We start from the raw sequence: 25511 nt of genomic DNA, 5'->3' as shown, positions 1-25511 counted from the left end.
AGTATTTATTTATACAAAGGGACGGGCATCACAGTATAAACATGTTTTTCTACAAATCTTTTTTTTTTCATTAAAAAAAAAAGTAAAAAATATTAAATTTTGGGTCTAAATAAGTAGTTATAGGAAAACTTTGCCTAAATTAAATACTCTAAAACTGGCAATATTGTGATTTAATCTGATCCAACAATGAGCAAACAAAACCACGAATCTGAGCGCATATTTGATGCCAGCTTTCCGTTTCTCTACAGTTTGATACTGGGTGTAATGGACATACTGCGGTTGATACTAAAGTACTGATGTTGGATACGCAGTCATGAGTTATGAGGTGTAAATGTTCCACAAAAAACAAAAAAAAAGCAAAAACAAATGAACCACAGAAAAAAAAAGCCACAAAAGGAATTCAGAGGCCAAGTGCTTGATAAGTTTCATATGTAGCGAGTCCAGAAGCCTTTAGGTGCTGTGTTTTTAATCGTTATGCCAGACTAACTGATAATTTTTAACTTTTTCCTTTTGTCTGTGTAAGAGTGTAAGAAAAACAGTTGCTTTTCCGAGAACCCCCCCCAAAAAATAACTGATTTTTGAAACAATAAATGTTTTGTGTAAGACGGCAGCATTCATAAGGAGCATACAGAGAGAGAAAGAAAAGGGGGGGGAAGGAGGATGATTGTCAGTGGAAGATGTGTTGGCTACTCTCTGCGGCGAGAAAAAGAGTGAAAATCCGGCTTAGCGGCAAAAAACACTGGAGACGCTTGTGTCCTCAGTTTGGGGGACAGCTGACGGGTTAACACTATTAAGACTGCAGAGAACACAGGACTGAATGTGCATCTGTGCTCCCAAACAGTGGGATTGAACGACGCTTTCGAGGCATTCACTCTGAGACACAGATACATAGACAGACGGACCGCGGAGAAGCAAAAGGGACAACTCTGGAACACAGATTCTTTTTGTTTTTTTTTTCTTCTTTCTACACTTCTATGACAGCTTTATCCTTTTGTGAGTCCATCAGCTTCAAGATAAATCAAAGAGTTTATCTCATGAAAGTTTATCATTACAGTATGTTCTGGTTTAATTCACCTAAATCACTTTTTCTGTCTTTTATTTGGCTTTTTGCATCTCAATTTTGTACCGTACAGTAAATCTACTATAAGCTACAATAAGCGCCATATTTCTTGGGTGACTATCTGCTACTGTGGCGAAACCAAAACAGGAATATACAATAAGTAAACAACAAACAACAGAAAGGAACAAAAAGCTGTAGCTGGAGCTGTAGTGGCGAGGTGCTGTACTACCATGGAAAAAAAGCCATTAGAGCACTTAAGCATTAATTAAATCTGTATCATCATTACTCAGTATAATTGAAGGTGAGACAACCTATCAATTGTAAAAGATCACATTGTCATTAAGGTTAATAAGCTGTTTTATAAACTATCGTCATTAACGTCAGATACATCTATTATAATGATAAATGACATATTGATAAAATAGGCGGTAAAATTTGCGTCTTCTCCCAAGATGGTGTCCAGTGACGTGGATGAGGTGAGACAAATGAGACGGAGAGACTTAAGTCTTAGAGATTAATACTTTACAAAAAAAAATGAACATAAATGAGGATATTTTATGAGGTAAAACAAAAAAAAAAAGATCTACATCTGGAAGTACTTCCAGAATGTTTTCAATTAGCCGCTGTGCTGTTTTGCCAACTATTATCACATCTGCATCTTTTCTCTCAATCAATTATGAAACACTGTAATTTATTCATGGGATGCTCAGGCATCTAGTTGTGAGAATCTATGAAGAATTCAACCCCCAGACCGACACAGAAAAAAAAAAAAAAAAAAGCTTTCAGCAGCATCCTTAAAAGAAGACATCTGTTTAAATCACAAGACAAACAGTGAGGAGTCTCACAGAGATTGTTTGCAGTAAATAAAACCCCCTTTTCACTGTCTGACTGCAGAGCTACTGATGCATTTTTAACACCTGCAAAATTGTCCAGAAGTTCAAGAATCGAGTCTCTTTTTTCAGCTTATTCCTTATACACAAGTAAACATATTCACTCCTGCTAACAATAATGTGCTGAGAAAAAAAACCCCTCCTCTTTTCATTTGGGGTCACTTAACACACAAGCAGCGAAAAAATTAATTAGCGTCAAACACAAATAAAAATGTCTTTTAAATAGCTGTTGAGCCTACAGTTTAGGATGAAAGAGCATTTACATTTGCTTAAGCTCATTAGCATAATTAAGCTCATGTTTAAGAAATGGCAGAGGCCCTAGCGGTGAAGGAGTTAACGAGGTGGAGCCTGTAATTGGACGAGGACTGACCCTTTCACAGCCGCTGACGGGGACGCCGCTAATTCACTTAAATGGTCACTGGAGGCCGATAGTTTACATCCAACATATACAATTAGCATCTTACCGGAAAAACAATGACCACATGTGTGAGGACGAGAGTGTGACATGACATGCTGTCAGCTCAGCGTTAGCAGGAAGGATATCAAAGCTTCCATGATGTCATGTGTATTTTTCATTCATATTAGCCTTAACAGGTCATTTCTGTTAAGTTATTAGTCAATTCTACATGCATATAAGTCAGTATCTACACCTTTTTTCATTGCTATCCCCTTTTAACAAACTAGATTTACATCTGACGGGGAAGCTTTCCAGGATCGGCTTCCAACATTTGGTAAAAAAGCCTTTAAAAGACATGTGAGTTGAGTTCAGCTATTTTCAGCATTATGTGGCTTACTGAGTGAGCATTTAAATATTTTTAGCCATGACAAACCATTTCTGTTAACATGTGATTCATCTATTCTGAAACCATTCAGAAGGCTATATTTAACTTTAGTTCTCCTTCACAGACAGATCTTACAGCAAAGCGATCAAAGCTAACCTACCTATTGCCAATAAATGCCACGTTTCCTTCATTTCAGTTTATATTTGCAGTCCTCATCAGTGATGTAGACACTTGGAAAAAATGTAATGTGTTAGTAAGAACACAGTTAATGTTTACACTCGAGACAGTCGATTAGGTCCATCCAGTTAAAACTAACACAGTATAATACAACAGTTTTAGAGAGGTGTTGATTTAACCACAAAATGCTAATGTGGAGACTGTTTAATTATATTGCTACTAACCACAGTGATGTAGATGGAGTGGACAAAACATTAAACACATCTTATGAAAGGAGGACTTCTGCAGAACTGCTTTTTTAGGCTACATTACTTTTAGCTACATGGACCTGATACATTACATTACATACATATGTTACGATAATGTCAATGAGACACATTAAGTTTCCTGAAACTGAACATCATCGCTTATTGACTTCCAGTTTGGTGGAATATTGTTTTGAATTTGTAGTTACAGCTTTGCCTGATGTAAACCTTATGACTGATTTTTCATATATCTGTTGTATTTTGATTTATCAATAAGGCTAAAATATTCAATTTATTATTATGACACTGAAGCAGCCACGTAGGCCTTCTGCAATCTGAAGAAACTGTTATGCTGCTATCAGCGTTTAAAAAGGTGAGTGACCTGTAGGAGTTTTTAATCTAACAGCTTGAGTGGAGCAACAGGACAACAGCAGAGAGAGGAGAAAAGAGGAAGAGGAGGAGGAGGAGGAGGAGGAGGAGGAGGAGGTGCATGGTGTGACGTTCATTTGGGACAAGACTCTGGCCTGGAAACCAATGAATAGAGCCACATTAGTGACACTTCACTGCTCTATTCACAATGGGCGAGAGAGGCTCGGAGGGTGTTTTTATGAAGCGTTTCAGTGTATTCGAATAAAAAATAAGCATCATAATAATAAGCAGGAACAACACTGTTACCGATTCTGCTGATGAACATCCAATTTTCAAAAGGGACGATAACTGTTTAGAGAATTACAAGGCAACAACGACGTTATCGGTGACGGAAAAGCTTGAGGATTTAACTTGTCATGTTGTACGTTCGGTTTCAGAATTATCATCTGAGGTTCAGCGGCACATGTTTATGCCGGCATGTTTATTCATAACGCACGTCTGTTATCAAACGCAAACATTTTAGAGCGGATCGTCTTACATGTAGCTTCATGCGAGGGCCCTTCACTACATATTAGCGGGCGCCGTCACACCGTTACATTTATGTATACAAAATACGAGCAGGCTAATTGAATATTCACTGTGAACATATTCCCTGCATAACATGACTCCCCGCTTTCATCTTTTTAAAAATTCAAATCGATGGGAGGAGAGGAGGGGAGCATTAGAATACATTACTGCATGTGATCCCCCCCCTCTCCACCCTCGCCCTCCTCCCTCCCTCCCTCCCTTCCTCCTCTATATGTCTGTCAGGAGGTGAGCTGAGGAGGAGGAGGAGGAGGAGGAGGAGGAGGAGGAGAGCAAAGTGCACGCGACAGAGCCGGCCTCGGCAAAGCTGACGTTAACAATAATGTAATTTAATTAAAGCCAAGATCCCAGCGGTCCTCGCCAAACGACGGGGCTTTTGATTTTAATAGGTGATGAAGAAAAGGCTCGGCGCTCAGCGACACCGCCACCGCTCCAACCAGACTGAGGGGTTCTGGGAAAAAAGGCACCGGCAGAACATCAGTTTAGATCGTATCAGGCAGAGAAGGAGGGGGGTGGGGGGGGGGGGCGGTGGCCGCAGCAGGGGGGTCACCAAAAAAGTCCCCCTGCTCCGGGTGCAGGTACCAGCCCCGGCCACCCAAATACAACAACACCGATCAGCTAATGGAGAGGAAAAGACGGGGGACAGGACAGGGGACCTCCAACGCAGGACGGCCCCAAAAAAAAAAAAACAACCACAAGACCAAAAGCTACAAAAGTATTTTCCAGAGTGTAGAAAACTGTGTTCAAAAAGGGATTTTCACTGCAGGATGAGATTTAAAGGAGAAAAACAAGGAATTAATCCAAAACTGACCGAGAAGAGATCAGAGTCACAATCTTCACATGCAGATAAATGACATTAAATCTGGATACATATTAAACAGCTTGTTGTGCTCTGTGTGTTTTTTTTTTTTTCTTTTTTGAGTGACATGTTGTTTGAGAAACAGTTTCTTGTTTTTTTTGTTGGAAATCCATCTCTAAAAAAAAAAAAAACCTTTGAAAGATAAGAATTGTGTCATATTTTCTCTGTATTTTCTACACATATATATGTGATGTATATGGATATATATTAGGAATTCCAGATTATATTAACGTACGTACATGTGTTCAACAAATCTTTAAGAGCATTTTGACAAGAAGAAAATTCTTGCTGCTCTTGAATATAAAAGATACATACATTTAAATATATATTAAAAGAAAATGATGTTTAAAATCGTGGTTAAAGGAAGTTTTTCAGGGTAAAAAAAACCTTCGACACTTTTACATTCAGAGAAAATTGAAAAGAAATAGAAAAGATTTTGTCCTGACATCTCACTCATCATATTCTCATTTCTCCCTTTCTCACATTAAGCTACTTTTCACTCTTCCTACCAGCCGCCACCAACAACAATTAGCTTCTTTTCTCCTGGTCCAAGAAACACACACATAAACGCACGGGGAGGGTCCCCTCATTGGTAATCCTGTTACCAGCCAGGTCCAAGCCTGGACTTGCTGAGCGGGGACGTGGACGCATAGGGGAGGGGAGGGGAGGGGAGGGGAGGAGGGTTGGAGGGGGGTGGGGGGGGGGGGGATTAAAATGGTGGTCATTATCAAATTTACAACCAGTCATACAGACATCTGCCCTACTTTTCCTCGGTTAATGTAAAAAGAACTAATCTGGTTAAGAGAGCACGGGCGCGGCTTGTAAATCGGCGGCGCTCTCCGCCATAGTTAAAGCTGTCACTTCTCTTGTGGGGGAGCGGCGGCTGAATGGAGCTGTCAGATGGCTACTTGTTAGGGCTAACAAGGCCGTCCACTGATAGGACTAATGAGGCCCAGGGCTCGCTGCTTCCCCGCACAACCCACCGCCACCACCACCACCACCACCACCACCACCAGCACCGCCGCCGCTGCTGCTGCTCCATTCTGTGCTTTATATTTATGTATAAAGAGCTCCAGGAACACAGAGCGATCTTTATTATTGGGGAGGAATAAAAGAAAAAACTTAAAGGCACAGCAAAAACATACATCAAGTTAATTAGTCTCATGTCGAAAAGAAAAAACCCTCCTTTGTGAACTTGTTTCCAGTGCAGTTTTCCTTGTTTCGGGAATTTTCAGTAAATTACTTCTAGTATCAGCATCAAGAAAACTACACCTGGTTTTTTATTTCTACTTAAACCGGGTGAATAATGTCATCCTACTGAAGACTTTGGCTAGTTTTAAGAAAAATAAGATTGCCATCTCAAAACTACTGCAGACTAAATAAGTAAGGAAAAAGATGTTTTGTAGTGCATTTTCTTTTACAAGTAGACTGTAGAAAATCTGCAACACATGACTTTGAACGGCATCAAAAAAGCCAAAAAACATGAAGCAGACAAATATTGTTTTGTACTTGAGAAAAGCACAGCACTGATGATTACACGGGGGTTTGAAACATCAGAAACACATGGATTTTCTTAAGTGCTATGAACCTTTATATGTAAGAAATCATTTTATTAAAAAAATCTGTATTTTTGGCTTTTCTGATACTGTATCAATTTCATGTGTGGGACATTTTCTAGTGAGTGTTTGTAGTTACTTTTTTCTATTCTTATAGCCTGGATACATTTTTGGGATTATGTTCATTATCTTTTCAGCAAATTATCAGCATCATTTTCACGTCTTTACAACCAAGTTCCAAAAATGATTTGCAGAAAGCCTGAACATCATTATTTTTATTTATTTTTTTTCTGTTTTCATGGTTCTAAATTCCTAGTATTGGTTAAGTCTTATGAAGTAAAAAACTATTTTGGTGCACAGACACAGATGTATTTCATTTTATTAGCAGCAGCAGTGGAGATTTGTTGATAAAGACAGAAAAAGCAGGCAAGTTTGACTCAGCCATGACAGCTACCAGGACCAGCGACAACAAATCAGAAACCTACAGATCATTAAAACGTCGTCAACAGAAAGACCCACGACAAAGACGTCACATATACAGTTATCTGTGGGAAGGCAAAAGCTATTCTTAATGTATCTTTTTTGGCAAATTAACACTCCTATTCTTAGGTTTACAAATTCATAAGTAAGTAAAAACAGCGGCGTCAGTGTTGCCAGTTATTAACCCTGTTGTCCATGTCTTTATTGAGTGAAACCCACACAATATAACGAGTGCAACAAAAGAGGCAGCTGTGCTCTTTTCTCAGCGAGCAAAAAGCCACTAGATAAATGTCTGCCCTTTCAAAACGGAGAGATTAAATGTGATGGTGGTCGGTTGAGGGTTAAATATCAAGCATGAGCAACGTCTGATTATTATTTGGAGCTTTTGTTTTTACGAGTCAAACTCCAGCCTTTTCCAATGAAGCCTCATCTCCTCTCCCAACGCTTCATTATTTGTGACGCTCTGGTTTAATTCCAATTACCCCTGTTAATTAGGAAATCTCATGCTCTCTGATCTAGGGGTTCGTTTCTACTTAATGTCATTTGCCAGGTTGTTTACTTTCCATTAAAGCCTTTTATTGTGAAATTAAGTGTTACATTTGTTTCAACAGGGTATTTGTGTGTGTGTGTGTGTGTGTGTGTGTGTCTGGTAAACATCCTGACTGATGTCAACATATAGAAGTCCTCCTGCATGAATTACCCTGTTTATTCTGCATTACTGCTGCCGTCAACTCTTTCTTTAGGCATATATTAGCACCATATTAGCATATTTTCTTATCAGACATTTAGAGACCTAATTATCCCTTCCAACAGCTGTGGAGAGAGTAAAACGTGGGCCTTCTATAATGCCGAAAACCTTCAAGAATGTGTCACTTTTTGGCTCTTTCCAAGCATTTATTTTATCACTGAACAATACAGTGTGACGGCTTTTATTAGTTTCAAGAAAGATGTTTTTACCATATTCTGCGCGGCGTTGTAATGCAGTAAGATAAAGGCAACAAACGGGAAGCGTGAAAGGATGAGTATGTGTGCATCTGTTTACATTTTTTTTTTAAGCAAATATTTGCTCCACTTTACATACCGAGCTCAAGCTGACAAAAGATGTAAACAAGGAAGCTGCTAAATAAATTCTTTACGTTTAATTCAGAATAAACAGTCTGTTGAAAGAATTTCACTGCTGAGCACAAAACAAAATTTTCAATATCTTTCTCACTGACTGTATTGATTTTGAGGCCAACACAGCTTTTTCACCTCTTTGAGAGTCTAAATGGGTCACTGTGCAGATCTCGGGACATAATCAGCCTGCCTGATTTCCTTTGAGGCTGCTATTTCCTCTTTTGGATGATTTCCATGTAACCAAGCTGCCCAGTACACAGTGATACACCAGTACAGCCAGTACGGCAGCTAGTTTATTTCTGATCCTATGGCATGGCTACAATCCAATATTTAAATCTGTATCTAAATCCGATTCAGTGGAAGTTGGCTTTATGTTGTCTATTAGTGAGACTGTAATTTATCATTCGGTCTATTTCTACGTATGCTGATAGACCAGTGATACACTGGTTTTTAATCGACCAACAGTAGCGTTTCCTAAGCCTCTATAGGTGGATTTTTTCTTAAATTATTGTGATGCTTGCAGAGTAATTAGAAAATCTCTGTGAAATTCAACGTGTTACTTTCAGCCCATTCATTCTGAATATGAGGTGTGTGGACTGGGGTTTAAAGAGATGAGAACTCCAGCAACACTTGTAGTATGAAGGACAACTTTGTTAGTTGACCGATGCGTTTCGGCTTGTGGCCTTCATCAGGGTCATCAGGGACTGGGGTTTAAAACAACAATATATCACTACCATACAAACTGGGCGAACTTGGCAAGATTACCGTTTACAGATGACACCATGTTTTATCTCACACAATTCTCACACCTTTTGTTTTCTTAATATTCTCTTTTAAAAATGTTATATTTATTTTAATATCTTATTTATTCTGTTTTTATTCATTTATTCTTTTATTTTATTTCATTTCGAATGTTTGTGTCTAATTTAATTATTTCTTTTTCATTATTTTTTATCATTATTACTATTTTTCTTCCTTTTTTTTTTCCTTTTTCCAACAACACTAGCGGTACTGCTCCTTTAAGATTTCATCTCGCATGTTCCCCCTCACTTCTTCTTATGAAAATGATGTTTTGGTCAAAGCTTTTCTGAAGATGATAAACATATTGGCATTTTGTCCCCCCCCATCAGCCGTTCACTCCCTCCACCATCTGCCATTGAGAGAAACTCTGAGAGAAACTTGAGCTCCATTTGCACTGGAAGAAAATTTCCCACAAAATGTGACCCGGTGGCTGACAATGTAAAAATGCAGTGTAGAGGGCAGAGAAAGGCTGCCAATCCTCTCAGCCACGGTCTTGTTTGTTTGCAGTAATTATACTTATGTCTCAAAATTAATTACTGATAACTTACTGATGTTAAAATGCTACATGTACATACACCTTCATGCTGGTCAAATATTGAAACTGAAAAGCAAATATCCTCCAACAATTTTCCAGTCTAATGTTTCACTTGGTTCTATTTCCATGCAAAAAATCACCTCACAGCTCCTCGCAGCATCCTAATTGAGCCCTGAGAAACCGGCAGGCACTACATCGAGCTGCTGAGGAAAGAAATAATAAACCCAAGCATGTATTTCTGTGACCTCCAAGGACAGCTCTGCCACGCCATGCCGTGCCATGCCAGGCTACACCAGGCAAGCAGACTGTCACCTCTACCCTCGGTGGCCCTCGGCTTATGCCAGCCCTGTCCTCTTTTTTTTTTTTTTTTTTTTTTTTGTAACACCTCCCATCCATTTCTCTCTCTCTCCTCCCTCAGTCTGACGGGACTCTTCCAGAGCAGGTCCGTGGAGTCCCTCTGCTCACAGTCACTTAATTAAACGCTCCCACAGCACCGTCTACAACGTGACCGACGGCTGTTAAATTAAGACGCTGTCACAGCCGTGGCGCCGAGCGCTGGCAGGGTGAAGGAAAGACAAACCAGTCGCGGAAAGAGAAAGGAGGAAGAAGAGAAACAGGGAGGTGGGAAACAGCCTCTCCAACTGCCGTCGACTGCCTTTTTCCTTATCCTTTTTAAGAAGAATTTGGAGGGGAAATCTACACCGTCTTACTCCTGAATCGAGTCTGCCTTTCATATTTATCTAAAACAAAAGTCTTCCCATCCTTTCTCTGGCTCTAATATCAGAGTATTAGAGCCACAAAGGCTGATTATTTTCTTTATTAATTAATCTGCTGTTGTTTTTTTTGATATATCTGTTGATAATTTAGTCTGTAAAATGTCGCAAAATTATGAAAATCCCTATCACAAGCTGCTAGAACCCTAAGTGATGTCTATAAACAGCCCAATACCAACAAGAATGCAATTTACAAATATATAAAAAGAGAAAAGCAGCAAATCCTCATGTTTGAGGAGCTGGAAACAGTGACTGTTTGTGCTCGAAAATTTGCTTATTGATTATATTAAAAAATGTGCATCAACTAACCAATAAATCAGCTATATCATGAGTGCTGCAGCTTTAAATCCTGTACTCTCCACTACTGGTTGTTTACAGCACTGGCAGTCCGGAGATTTACATTCTTTCTACTGTTTCTTTGCACAAGTGCGTCATGTACATGTAAACATGTCCTTGATGAACTTTATTTTTTACATTTCAGGCACTTAGTTGACACTCTTTGATTTAAAAAAAGCTGATAGCGTGATGTCACATGTGATAGAGAGAGTCTAGGAAAAGAGAAATAAGAGCTACAGAGAGAGGTTTTAATAAAAGAAATCTTTAGATGAGGTTGAATGTTTGCTGTGGTGGTGCTAAAGTGACGTCTGAGATCTTGAGCAACATCCAAGATGCTCGTAGGAAGAGACATAATGCATCTCTTGTGTCCTCGTTCCACCCTTGAGGATCAGTAACTATCGCCTGATTAGTATTTCTAATCTAAAATTTTTAAGATTCAAGAAGGCAAGAAAGATTTCTTTCCTCACCACAAAAAAAAAAGAAGCTAAAAATGGATTTCATGAACTCAGCAGCAAATATGCTTTAGCAATAGCCTACAAGTCCATCAGATAATACCATTAACCTCCGAGTACATCAGCACACTCAGCCCACACGTCCCCCTGGTGAGGAACAGATGAGAGCGAGAGGAACAAATGGAAATCCAACTGGAAATCCACACAGATTCAGAAGAAACTCTAACGCCTGTTCTCTGTCTTGGCTCGCCTACTCGTGTGTGTTTTTTTTCTGTAGGAGGACACAGAGAGGGTTTAATGTATGGTGATGCATCATTCATTGCCCACCTTGTTTGGACATTTTGTGGACAGCTGCTTTTAGAAAACAATACCTAGAGTGTGAAGGTAGGGGGGCGGTGAATGGAAAAAAAGAGATTTCTGGAAAAAAAAAAAAAAAAAAGCACACATGCATACACAACACGGGGCACGAGCACCAGAATAAGGCCAACCTCCCTCTCTCTCCCTGCCACCTTCCACTACCTGCTGTCCCCAGTCGATCCCCAGCAAAACTTGGTGGCAGATGTTGCTGTGCTAAGTTGGCTCTGAAGTGCCTCCCCGGCTCCCCGGTCTTACCGACAACACAGTCAAACCACATTAGATCTCTTTATTTGTGCCTGGGGCAAGTTCGGCACTGCAGCTGTGTCCACCCCCACTCTACCTTTGGTGTTGAAGGCCCTCGGGCGCTAAATGTGAGACCACAAAAAAAAAAAAAAAGAGAGAAAAAAAAACTGTTTCACTCTCATTTTCTGTCTCTCTGTCTCTCTTCTGCATCTGCTGACAATCCAGCAGTCTGGCTCCGGGCAGCAGCACTGAGGGAGGGAGGGGAAGGGGAGGGGGGGGTTAGGAAAGGAGACTGCTGAGGGAGGGATGGAAGCTTATTAAAGGGAGGAGAGAGGGGGGGAGAGGGTGGCACGGACACCCGGGTCCCCGTGCTGAACAGATGTCTGCGACAACCTGCTTCCTTACACCTGTACGAGTCCTTGTATCCCCGCGGATGAAGCCCGCTGAAAAATTCATGACCCTGGAGGTTTCCTGTCCGCCATCAAAGACCGCTGTCCTCCCTCCCCCTACTGCCTCCCCCTCCCCTCTGCTGTTCCTCTCTCTTCTCTACGCCACCGCTGCCCGCTTCTGCCATCTACACTCACCTGCAACTGGACAGTTCAGAGTCCTCATACTTAGATAAAGTCAAGTTTACTCGTAAAGGCTTGAATCTCATAAATGTGTCATTGTGGGCTAGGCTAGAGAAAGCCAAAAACAAAAGCCAAACCTCTCTGAGAAGACAAAGAACAAAATAAAAAAGTAAGTTGTAACAGTTTGAAAAGATCAAAGAATAGTCAACTGATGTTGTCAATCCAATATTAAAAGTCTAATAAAAAATGAACACAAGGAACGGAAACAGCTAAAAATGAATCCAGTGGAAAGTGTCTAAAAGAAAGCCTAGATTCAAATATATGATATCACTAGCAGGTGTCCACATCCTGTAAGTCACTGCACTAAAAAGAGGGAAATGTGCTGACACAGTTTCTTATCTGTCTTGGTAAAGGTGGCAGTAAATCATCAGACAGTTCTGATTTTCACTGCCTCACTACATCTTAGAAGATGAAACCTGAACGTCATTGATTAAAAAGCTGTGATTTTTACATAGAATTTAACGCGGCAGCGGCGCGCAAGGATACTGCGGGTACTTCGGGCTCCCAACGTGAGGGTAAATTCTGTATGTGGTCATTTCTGTTATGGTGCAAGACTTTTTTCCTGTCTTTATGTGTCATTTTACTGTGTTTTATTGTATACACAGTATTGTGTACACTGCACTGAATGAACACATTTTCTTTCCCCTGTGAATGACAATAATTTCTACCTTGACCTTGATTTTAAAGTTGAAAAAAGCAAATTATATCTATTTGAAATGGTTTGATCGACATCGACTACTGTCCAAGATTCAGTTTTGACTGTCAAACTTTGTAAAAAAAAACTTGAGCTCTTTGTTTTACGGTTGGATTGAGTCATTATTTAGATTCAACTCTGCCTTTTAACACTGAAATCTCTGTATCGCTATTAAACTGTAAGCCCCTGGGGGACTTAACATCATATCTGACCTAAAAACTAAACGATTTCACAAATATTCCATTTGCGAATGTGTTCCGTCTTCGCCAACTGCAGCAACATTTCCAAGCTCAGTTAAGATCTTACTTCAAACCAGCAAACCCTTTGCTGCCTCCTTTCTGATTCTCTTCTGCGTTCACTGTGTGCTGATCTTGATTACAGACTGGAATGCAGAGTTTGGCGCATTGATCGGCATGTGAATGAAGTGAGCCAGCGGTGCAGGGGACTCCACTGGCAGCCTGCTCCTCCACGTCCTCCTCTCGCTCTTGTGTCTATGTGCTTTGACACAACTGGTTTGCTCACTAGTGGGCTTCACTCTCTGTTTTCCACGCTTCCGAACGGTTTTGCTCGGAGCGACTGAGGTGACCTCATGTGTGGGAACATCTATCGCTTTTTTGCACGGCGGGAGCTGCCACCATTATGCTTCCACACTCTGCTTTTTTTTTCCTCCTTAAAACCCAGACAGTTGGATGATTATTGGGCAGGGGAATTGTTGTCATTTCAACATGAAAACAGAGGCTTTGCCAAAGAGTGTAACGCGGGTTTGGACATCTAATGAAACCCCTGGCCTCATCATGAAGCCTCATGACACAACACAAACTGCATCAGCCCGTTTGACAAATTGTTAACAATTCAGCATGGCAGTGAAACCAATGCAAATTATATTTTACCCTTTCACATCCTCACGGCAATTACTTTTTCTGCACTAACACTTTGACAGTACATGCTTCTGTTTAGGGTGGTAATATGACTAGTCTGCCCCGGTATTACAGAGGAAATAATTGGTGTTTTGGAGGTCAAAAAACATCTACAGATGGATAACAAATTAAAGGAAAAGCCAGCATAATATGTGTTGATAAGGTTTTGTTCTACCTCAAACCTCCATAACAGCTCCGATGCTCATTCACATAGATTCTCCAAGTGTCTGGAACTCCACTACAGTTAGATATTAATCAGTATTAGATCATCATCTAAAACGTCGCATTACAAATGGGTTGAGATCTGTGATTCACATCATTTTCATAGTCATTAAACCATTCAGGAAGCCCTCCTGCTCTGTATGGAAGCATCTGCATCTGTAATGTTTTTGCACAATTCAGGATTTTCCTTTAATTTGCCACCAATCTGTAAGATAAAACTGAGAAAAAGTGAATGTTTTTAGTTGTCTAGCTTACATATAACCGTCTAAGTTAGTATATTCAATGTGAAACAAGTCCAAACGGCATATAGAAATATTAACATTATATGTTATTTGTCATACGTAAGCTAGACAGCTAAAAAAACTTTTTAACCAAATTTAGCCTGGTTCAGTGTAGATATCTGGACGTCCTGAAAACCACCAAATCACTGCTAAAAAAAGAAGTAAACCGAGTTCTGATGATGCTTATTTTTAACAGTGCATCTTCTGGCATTCTTTCTGCTGAACAGCACTGAGTAGTGATGCCCTGAGTAGTAACTGGCAGGCTCACAGCTGGCCAACTGGCTCAGTTTTTTCCATGTTCTTCACAGCAGCAAAAGTTATTCCACTTGAGACATTTTCAGTCTGACATCATTCTGTGAACCATTAAAAAACCTCCTCTTCTGGTTCCTGTTCTCAGACCTCTGGGAAGATGAAGATGATCAGAAGTGCCTTCCACATGTAAAGTATAAGGCAGTAAACTCATAATGTCTGTCCCCCCCCCCCCTCCCCATTTGTCTTTCCAGCTCCAACAATGTTTTACTTCATTCACAGAGGGGAAGAGTTTGGAAGAGTCAGTTGTTGTTTCCCTTTTAGCTTCATATTTGATTTGAAGGATACATGCCAATGTGGTTCTACTTAGTAGCATTCAATGAAAGGGCTGTATGCAGCATTAATGTGGGTCAGAGGGAGGCGGGGATTCTCCACCGACTACCGTTGCATAAAGTTTGTAAGGGTGACATCGTATGAAGCGGCCAATGAAAACCTCAAATGGTGGCTGCAAGTGTTTCTGGTCAAGAAAATAAAAGTCTAAATGCTCATCTGCAATCCCTTTCAAATCTATGCTATTCGTTTTGAGGTTAGGCATATAGCTGGGAGTCTGAAGCAGATGGTGTGGTTTGTTGTTGGATTAATTGCTGCCTTAGAAAGCTAAACACATATTAAAACATCTGGTTAACTTTGACTCGGTGGCGGTTTTTGAGCGGCGTGCTCCCTTAACCGCCTGCGGGGCGTCAGGTTTCAGTGTATTAGTTCGTGAGGCTGATATGTTTCCTCTTCACTGACGGAGGTTGAGAAACGTCCAGAGTTTGACCATATTAGGTTGTCCCTGTCATGCTTCCTTGTATGAGTCTTTGCAGCTGCAGCTCACATTGGATCAGTGAGGTAACAACAACACAATGCAAAACTCTTGCCAGAAGCTTCCTTTGCTAAGAGGCAGTGCAGATTATTGTACCTACACAGCTGTAATACAATACAGCAATAAATATCAGTCTAATCAGAAGAAGATTTTGATGCATAAGAATACTCATGCTGGAGATTTTGGCTTTTATAAAATGTTACAGGAGCTAAAAATGAGGAAGATCATCCAAGCAGCTGACTGGTGCATTAGATTTTCTATTTATATCCCAGAGAATAATTAACAGCACCGACGGCTGATAAGAATTTGACTCACTCTCTTCAGGCTTTGAATTTGTTGCAACTAAAACTCCGACACAACTATGACACTGTGACATACCTTGTCTGCAGTGGTGGGACGCATGATGGAGACTCGATCGTACTGCCGCCGCAGCAAAGCCCACAAAGCATCGAGACGACCCTGATAAATGAGAAAAATGTCTTTTAGTTCTGCAACAGGACATCGATGTTGTGACTGCATGTTAGTTATGTTAGATCAACTGATTTGCATGAATTAAATTAAAAAAAAAACATTTGCAGAGTGTGCAGGCAGATGTCTAATGACAAAGCAACAATCCAAATATGAATCTTTGTCACTGGAAGTTCATTCTTGACCTTTTGAACAGTTTATACTGCTAAATAATTGAAGCTCAAAGTTCCACTGATTAGCTTTTCTGAGCTTTTAACCAGATCTCATTTAGCTGGTCTTGAATGGAGCAGGCTCAGGTGTCATTATGTGACCTCTTTGTTCAAGGATGGTTTTTGGCGTAACTGTTCTTCAAACTTGTGGTTGAAAGCTCAGAGGTAATAAGTAAACTTTTGAGCTTAGAATATGTAGATACATAAGATATAAACCAACAAAAGTATCATTAAGAAGGAAGAGAACTGAAAGACAAAAACCCTGTATATCCATTTACTGCATTCGGTCAGGTTGGCGGTAGCTACACGGCGGGAGTGCTCACCTTGATGGGAGTGTACCATTTGTTCTCGGCTCGATTGTAGGTGGGAGCAGGCTTCGGTTTGGGACGTTTGATCATCGGCTCCTCCACGTCCTCCGGTATGGACACTACAGCATTCTTCGCCTTCTCCAGTCGGGCCCCCTCTTCAGTCGAGCCTTTCTCCCCCCAGCGCACCTGGATAACACGTCAAACCAAACACAGAGGCAGCATTCTCTTCATTAATGTTTGTTTAGTGCAAATATACACACACCAAGCACTTTATCAGGAACGCCTGCGCGATCTTACGCAATCCATCACAACAACTGTCATAAACTCATTTACGAAGCTTTTACAATGTTAGTGTTTGCTGACATTGTAAGGAACTATCTGATTAAACAAATCATGACCGGACATTCAGAGCCAACTTTTGCTTGGTTGATGGTTTTCATGGTTATAATTTTGTAAAATCTTAAGTTTTGGACTGTTGGCTGGGGAAAAAAAACACCAGGATGTCAGCTTGGAGTTTGGGTAAATTGGGGTGGGCATTTTTCACTGATGTGTGACATTTTATAAGCCAAACATTTAACCAAAAAAGGGGACTTCTTCTTCTTCTAACCAGTACAGGAGACATAAAAAGGGGTATTGAACAAGTGCTATCTCTATATATCCATAAGAAAATGAAATGATCTGGAAAAACAGTTTTTTATTTTATTAATAAGCATATTAATGTACATATGGTATAACGCAATATTAATATACATATGGTATAATGTGTTATTGTGTGTGTGTGTGTGTGTGAGCGTGTGAATGCAGGCCTGTGTGTTAGTTAAGCTGTCCTGCTTTTTAATTGAATTCATCACATCTGTTGCAAAGAGGAGATAAAAAAAAAAAAAAAACACCGTCACATGAATGGGGAGAGGTGATTAATTAGCGACACAGTTTTCAAGCTGTAGGTTAAGCCGTGACAATATAGAACAGCTTTTCAGAATCATCTCCGGGATACATCTCCGGCCTGCCGCATCATCAAGAAAAGAGAAGGGCTGCGATGAATAAAAGATACGTTGTCACCTCGGCCCCGGCTCGATACGCGTTTGAAATATTGGCAGCGGCAACGCGGTGGAGGTGGAGGTGGGTTTTTTTTCGCCGCGTGACGTCTTAAACGCGGACGCAGAGGAGAGGACAGGTTGATCTTAACAAGCGCCTCGCACCTCGTTCTCCATCCGCAGAGGGGGGGGGGACCTTCAGAAGTGGAGACGAGCCTGTCGGCGAGAATCAACCTGCTACGGGAAGAAGAGAGACGGGATAGCCTCCCCCCAAACACTCGTGGGGGAAAAAAATGAATAGGTAGGAGCTCCCTGAGGATGCTGGGAAATCCCTGCAATGCCACCGACTTCCTCGAGGCTGAGAAGCAGTAGGGGGTACGACAGCGGACGGAGGAGGAGGGGAACTCGCCTTTAAACCTGGATTCCCCTCGGAGGAGATAGATAACAAAGGCTGCCAAGGTTTGGGAGTTGATAGGGAGGGGAGGGGAGGTGGAGAGGAGAGGTAGGGTGGGGGGTGAGGTGGATATGTCAAGTTGACAGCAACACTCAATCCTTCATCCTGGCAATGACTTGATCCAATCAGGCCCGGACGGCCAAGGACGAGATGGCAGGGCCTGTCATGTCAGAGTCGTCAGCGGACTGACGAGGACAGCGGCCCAGCCGGCCCGGCCGGTTGTTCCCTCCGCCTGCTGCCTGTGAACTCGACAAACTTCTAGCTCCGGAGAAAAAGACCGAACGTCTGCAGTTTTCCTTGAACATGATGCAGGTTTACAAGACAACAGCTGTCAAAAACGCATCACTTCCTGCTGTCTGATATTTCATCCGGATTTTTTATCTTTTTTTTTTATCGCTGGTTAAATTCGCTTCGCCATGAATAGAAGGTGCGAAAGAACGAACCGAATGTTTTTAAAAAATTTGCTGCTCAAGTGCTGTTTCACATCTAGACAACCACATCAAGGATATTCATATGTCAAACCTAATAGAAGAGACGTGACTTTGTGACTGTGATGAAAGTGTTTCATGTTACTGAAAGCAATATGCTGGGGGGGATGATGTATGAGCTCTGACCTCCATGCGTTTGATCCCTCCAGCTCCTCTTCCTCCATAGTAGGAGGCGTCCACAGTTGGCCACTTCTTCTTGGGCAGTGGCTCTGGCTCCTTAAAAAGATAGGGGAGGGAAATTATGTAGGAAACTAACACTTTTGAACAGATATGAACATGCATCATGAATGGAGCTATACAGTATGAAGCCTATATCCTTAAAAACATCTGTCAACTCTTGACGTAAAGGAAGCTAAAGCAGGATTATGCTTGCCATTGTTCTATTTTCTTACAATTCAATTTATCATGTAAGATATGAAGGCCCTTCCTCTCAACAGGAAAGACTACATTACGTCATCCTGTCAGGAAGGAAGAGACACTTCTGTCCTCATTTCCGTCACAGCCATTCACTCTCTCTTCCTGGTTCAAGATATTCTCTACTCAGCATGAGAAAAAGCCAAAAGCCAACAATTAATTAGTTGATTTCCAGAAATGATTCACTTCAGTATAATCCTCTGCAGATGAATCCAGCCCTGCATAAAGACTTCTTTAAATCTACAGTTGTCTGTCTGTGTATATTGTGGTGACAGAGATACGAGTCAAATTATGATATGATGATGAATTTTTCAGTAATGACTGATAAAAAAATGTCTCAATCAGCATGACAAGGTCATAAAAAATCAACTTATCAGCTCAAATTTCTTAGTAGTTCAACAGAAGTGACTCAACTTATAAATCCTAATTCAATTTTTGCTAATAATATTCTTAAAGTTTATTTTCAAGGTGTTTTTGTTACTTGTTGCTTGATGTCTTCTGTGCTGCAGAACTACTGTACCAGTACAAATTTTAATGCAATCAGCCTTTTTGGCATCGATATGAATATACAGGTATTCTGTGACAACACTATAGCGATGTACTCACAGGTGGTGGAGGACGGGAAGGTGGAGGAGGCGGCGGCGGGTCTTTGATGACCTGAATAAACAGAAAAAGCAAAAGAGCGTCAGCACAAAGTCCATCAGGGGACGTATACACAGACACAGGAAAACACACACACAGTCACACACACACGCTCAAACCTCGTCAGGACACACAGCACAGACGAGGCTGACGGAGGTGATTCGTGACAGGTGACTGAGTCAAAGAGAGAGACGTCCCTGAGCTCGCCGCACGGCAAGAGACGCCACCGCTGCCAGGGCTTTGCTTTGTAAACTGCGACTGGCACCCCCCGTCGCCCCGCTGACTACTGATTACAAGGATTCTGCTTGTAAACCAACATCGGGGGCCCCCCGTGCAAAATAAAGAAAAGCTGAAAATCAACTTGTTGACAGGGGAGTCTTTGGGGCGAGCGCCGCTGCCCGTTTAGCTCTTAATTAATTGGATGGGGTTCAGCGCTCCCAAGCAATCCCCCTAATCATAAAGTCCTAAGGAGTTAATTAGCTCCAATGAGATACAGAGGAGGAGGCTCGGGCTCAGCTCCAAGCCCTGCCTGGGTGGAAGACGAGCGGTGGCATACACACACACACACAGAAAAGAAAAAGAACACACACACTTATAACCACGACACACCTCTCCAACAGCAGAGTGACCAGCCCAGCGGCATTGTTCATGACAACACTGAATGACATGGCATCTGAGGAGCAGGTTGTCCACAATGTGATTCCACTCAAGGACAAGATGCCTGGACTGTGTTTTTCAGATGTGCATCGCAAAGCAAAGAGCGGCCTGACGGTGACATTTGTCAGGTGTCAGTCAGACGCTTCACATACAGATGTCCAACTTTTTTTTTTTTACTGCAGGTTTGCTGAAGACACCGTTGCATATTTGCTGTCGCCGAGAGACATCGCACGGTAAAGATGGACGTTCTCTTGTTGTTTTTAAAGCTTCAAAGGGGGGGTTGTAACTACCTGGTAATCGGACTGATATGAGTTTTTGTTTTATTTCATTCATTCTATGTGAAATATGAAACTTAAAGGTCTGAAAACAGGCTTTAGTTGTAAGGAAATGTCTGGTAAATCGTCATTACAGAAAGCAGGATAGAAGGTACCAAAAAGGTACGTATATGGTTCTTTTTTAGAGGCCGATATGAACATTTTTCTAGACTCAGTATCTTTGCATGTGAGTATTTGTAGACTGAGTTAAAAGGATTCAGTACTTCCCCACCAGATGTTTCGTTTTCCTGGAGAAAGGAACTGAAACAGCTTTTAAGCTAATAGGGAACTCTGGGACATTCTGTGCTTTAAAGGTATAATTACATTTCAATAAAATGTTACTGAAAACTTGATTGAATGAAAACAACTTGTATAAAAGTGTGTTTGTGAAGACAATTTGACATGGAATCAACATGCAACACAGGTCCCCAGCTGGCCCCCTTGAACCGGGGACATAGTGGTCCATGGTTGGCGTGTCCGCTAAGCGTCCCATGCTGAAGTTACTTTACAAAAAGCTATTCAGATAATCAATTAATCATGTGCATCATTTATCAAAAAAATTCTAAACAACATTACCTGATTCCAGTTTCACAAATGTGAGAATTTTTATGTTTCCTGTTCCTGGTGAACTGAATATCTTTGGGTTTTGGGACTCTTTGTTGGACAAAGCTAGCTATTAATTAAGCTATTAAGCTAGCTAATCATCAGAAAAAATAATCAAGATATTAAACTAAAATGAAAAGGAGGTTCAGTACTTTTCTCAAAGGCTCATCAGCAGAGGTTGTTAAGAAAGTAGAGTGTGTTTCCTGCTCCCTCCTCCTCCTCCCTTCTTCTCCTGGGCTTGGCCTGAGATAAGGGCCTCCTAAAACCCCCCACCCCACCCCTCTTACACAATATTGGCCGGTAGCACTAACACACAGTGGCTGGCCTATAAATACTGTACATATAATTACAGTGAGGATCATATCTCAACTTGAGGTGTGCGGCAAAGTGGAAGGCAGACCTTTGTCCATTAGTCACCAAAGACAGATACTACACTGTCATCGCTGCTTATGCATTTGCTAAATTGGTTTTGGAGGAAAAAAAAAAAGAAAAAAAAAAAGAGCAATGTCATTATGGCATATCATAGATCCTAACAGCTGTTTCATTCAGTGTTAAGCGCAGGGATACCATCACACTCTCCACATACTGTTGTCATTAGAATAATGAAAAATAATCAATTAGGGTTAATTAATTGCTCTTTGACACACAACTGGCTGTAAGCAAATCCAGCAAAGGTCTACTGGTAGCCTCTCCATACGCTGATTAACATCATTTCAGCCACACCTTACGCTGACAGGATTATCTCCTTTTATTAAGTAATTATGCAGCAGATTTCCTGGACATATTGTGGGATAAATAAGGCATTATATAAATGACAGGGCCGTGCCGCTCTTTCCCAGCTACCTGACGGACAGATGTGAAGAGCGGCGTTCACATGACTTAGCAGGAGACTTAAGCCATCTGACATCAGGCCCAGCAGCCACGACACCGCGGGGGAAATCGGACCAATCGGAGGCACTCGGGGCATCGTTCCCCCCCATACGGCTGTCCCTGTAACCGTGCGACCGGAACTCGATAATCCGTTCGTTCTCCAACCTCAAACTCGAACCTTGTGTGTGTGTCAAGCTGTTTCAGGAGGCTTATTGTGACGGATCGGTGGCAGGTGGCATATTTGGACATTTTAAATGATTTTCGCTTTTAACTGTGGATAAATTAACTAGTTTGTAGATAATAATAATGATTCTGAGGGGAAGAGGAACAGATGAAGACAAAAGTTCTGCATCGGAGAGAAACGCTGACAACTTCTAACATGAAATAATCAGAGATTATTAACATATTAAATACCAACCGAGTTGAAAATGTGTCCAAAAGTGAATCGAATTTATCAGTGAATCATTTGTCATTTGGATAAACTAACTGATGTATTTCAAAACTGCATCTCCAAACCCCTGAATCCTTTGATTTGAACTAAAGGCTACGCCATTTTGAGTTTAATTTCCAAACAAATCATAAACAAAGAAATTACCACTCCACAGCTTGTATGACCTCTGTGCTGGCATCAATCCATGTGGGAGAGAGAGAGAGAGAGAGAGACAGAAAGAGAGGGATTCTGGGAAAGAGGTTGGGCGTGTGTGTGTGTGTGTGTGTGTGTGTGCGTGCGTGGCCTCATCCTGACTGTTGAAACCTGGCAGACTGGGGGTTTAAATATTAACAAGCCACACATGGCCCTCCTCTTCTGCCGCGTCCCTCGATGGAAGGCAACAGCAGCTCTCTCCACCAAGACAAACACATCCGCGGCCAGACATGCTGCAGGGGGTTTACATTTTAATGCCTTTGTTGGTTTTCCAAAATATGCTTCCATCTCATCCTGGATGGGCTCCCTTCAGGTCCACAAAGCCAGGTGACGTTTATCATTTAAGGGGGCGGCGCGGGCGAGCGGGAACCGAGTGCATCGGGGGAGCAAGGGGGGGGATGGCAGCGGTGGAGGGTAAAAATTTGCCTTTATCAGATCTCAGTATAAGCCGGGACACAGAAAAAGACCGGGGTGCACCATCTGTATCCCCTCTCTCATAGCCCCAAACGATAATCTGTTGTGGATTTTTGTAAGTGGTTAAGTGGGTGAGGGGGTGAGGATGGGCAGGAGGATGATGAGAATAGTAGTTTTCATGAAATTCTAGGACTAAACAAAACTTTAGGATGGATTTAAAAGGAAAAGTACAAAAAGATCTTAGTTATCCAAAGCTACATAATAAAGAAGAGTTCAGACTTTAATTGCAGACTCGAGACCGGTTCATTAAACGTAGCCTCAAGTTCCACCTTAACAAACATCCTCTTCTCTTCAGAGCTGTTCACACAGGACCAGTAACATCTGTGGAATTAATGAATAACCTTCCAACCTCTGCATTTAGGGACACACATATATTAATGAAATTATCTTTAATTGCATGAGGTTAAGATCTGATATTTGGTCCTTCATAGAATCCGTCTTACCTTCGATCAGTCGGCGTAGACAGCCGTGTAGGGATAGCTATCGTTAGGGTTTTATTGATACAGATAACAATGCTAGTACCGTTTATCAATGTCAATACTTATCTGAACTCTTACTGATGATTTACAACTCACTCTGCAGAGCATTTGAACTTATCTACTAGAACTCCAGTTCACAGGATGTAAACACAACCAGGAAGTAGTTGAGTGACGCTAGTGAACATCATCTATACAGGCCTAGATGTAAGAAAAACTCAAAATGCCCAATGGCTGAATGACCAAGGCTTAAATACTGATAGTAGAGGTATTCTGATCAATGACAAACCAATACCAGTTGAGGACTGGTCTTTGGTACTCATTCTTACACATGTGGTAAAATTAATTGAATTGAACAACACATCGATGGCTGAAGAGCGAAACCTCCTGAAACCTTCTGAAAAATGCACTTTTTTGTTGTTGTTTTTCTGCAGAATGCTATTTGTTAAGGATACCCAATATATAACACACTGTGTTTGGACTATATTACTATATTATGTGTTAACAATACAGTAATAACCATACAAACATACTGTAAACAATAACACATAATATAGTAATATAATCCAAAAACATTGTGTTATGTATTGGGTATCCTTAACAAATAGCATTCTGCAAGAAAACAACAACAAAAAAGTGCATTTTTCAGGAGGTTTTGCTCTTCGGCCATCAACATGTTCTGCATTCATACTACTTAAGGTCAGTCAGCTGTACACTGAGATTTTTAGGCATATTCAGCCTGTTTTCACTGTCTTTTTATACCTTTATAGTAAACTTTTGTCATGATGTCATCAATTTGGTGGCTGATTTGTACCTTTGTATAGTTTTTTAGCAACATGTTGTTCTCGAATTTTTCTACAGCATAATATGAACTCATTGTAAGAGCTCAGTATTATGTCTGTTTACAATTGGAAGAGTTGGTGTGATGATTTTTATGTATATGGTGCTGATGCTGTGTGACAAAACATGATTTGATGCAGGTTTATGGACAGAAACATTGATAATAAAGTGAGAAAAACAGACTGAGTGTAATCTATTTATCTGTTTTTGATCCTACTGTACACACCTGTCAATACGACTTCATTGTGTGCAAGAACTTTGTTGAAATTGTTATTGTCCGCTCCTGATTTAGCAAAGCAAAACATGTAGTCCGCATTTCCTCAACGGATTTAGCTTCTCGATGAAAGGGGCAAGCAAGGAAAATAATAACAACTAGATGAGTAAGAGAAAAGATTAAAGACCAAAAACAAAGTACGCCTGAAATTTAAAGCTCTCTGATTGACGAGATTAGCATCAGTGAAAGAAGAATCCTGTGTTTACCAAAAACACAGTAAGTATTTTAAGCTGGAGTGCGGACATGACAGATTCAAATCTGACTAAAACCACAAACTATCTCTGTGATTATTTTATTAATCACTTCAGTCCCCAGGTAGACATAACATTAGTCCTGCACAAACAGAGATTTTGTTAACTTTTGTGCAATCTGTCACTCACATCCTTCTCTTGCTAATCTATCTCTTGTTTTGTTTTTTAACACAGTCTGTTCACATAAAAAAAAAAAAACCCACTTCATCTCTGCTCAGAACTAGCGCGTGATAAAACAAGCAGTCTTCAGCTGGCTGATTGGCAGGATGTAGGCTCATCACTTCCCGTTTGAGGTTGTGGTGTTGCTATGCCACTGGTGTGGGGGGGGGGGTAAACAAGGTAAACGGGAGGTGACGGAGTCAAACAGATGTTCAACACCACTTCCCTTCAGTGCCGGATGGTAAACAATGCTGAGCATGTTGTTGCGTATCGGTGGCCCAGTGGTCACAGCTGAACCTCCCAGTGACCTGCTGGTTATTGCTGGTTTATGGTCACAGCTTTGGGCTCTAAGTAGGCATAAACGTCACATGCCTCTGGACTGCTTCCCCAAATACGGGAGGATTTCTTAAGACGTGTTGCTGTTGCAGCAAAAGGATGTCAGAATTTACGTTAGTGTTAG

General features: G+C 41.1%; 1 protein-coding gene across 1 annotated transcript in view; it reads right to left on the bottom strand.

Annotated features, from left to right (window-relative positions):
- antxr2a (ANTXR cell adhesion molecule 2a) overlaps positions 1–25511 on the bottom strand; it is a 75914-nt gene that overhangs the window by 21643 nt on the left and 28760 nt on the right. The window contains exons 13-16 of the mRNA XM_067572345.1: positions 19455–19505; positions 18561–18650; positions 16474–16644; positions 15852–15932 (exon numbers count right to left, since the gene is read on the bottom strand). Coding sequence (XP_067428446.1) covers positions 15852–15932; positions 16474–16644; positions 18561–18650; positions 19455–19505 — 393 coding nt within the window. The remainder of the gene's footprint in view (positions 1–15851; positions 15933–16473; positions 16645–18560; positions 18651–19454; positions 19506–25511) is intronic.

Source organism: Thunnus thynnus, chromosome 2 (genome assembly GCF_963924715.1).
Source record: "Thunnus thynnus chromosome 2, fThuThy2.1, whole genome shotgun sequence".
NCBI lineage: Eukaryota > Metazoa > Chordata > Actinopteri > Scombriformes > Scombridae > Thunnus > Thunnus thynnus.
This window is presented reverse-complemented; position numbering and strand designations above follow the sequence as displayed.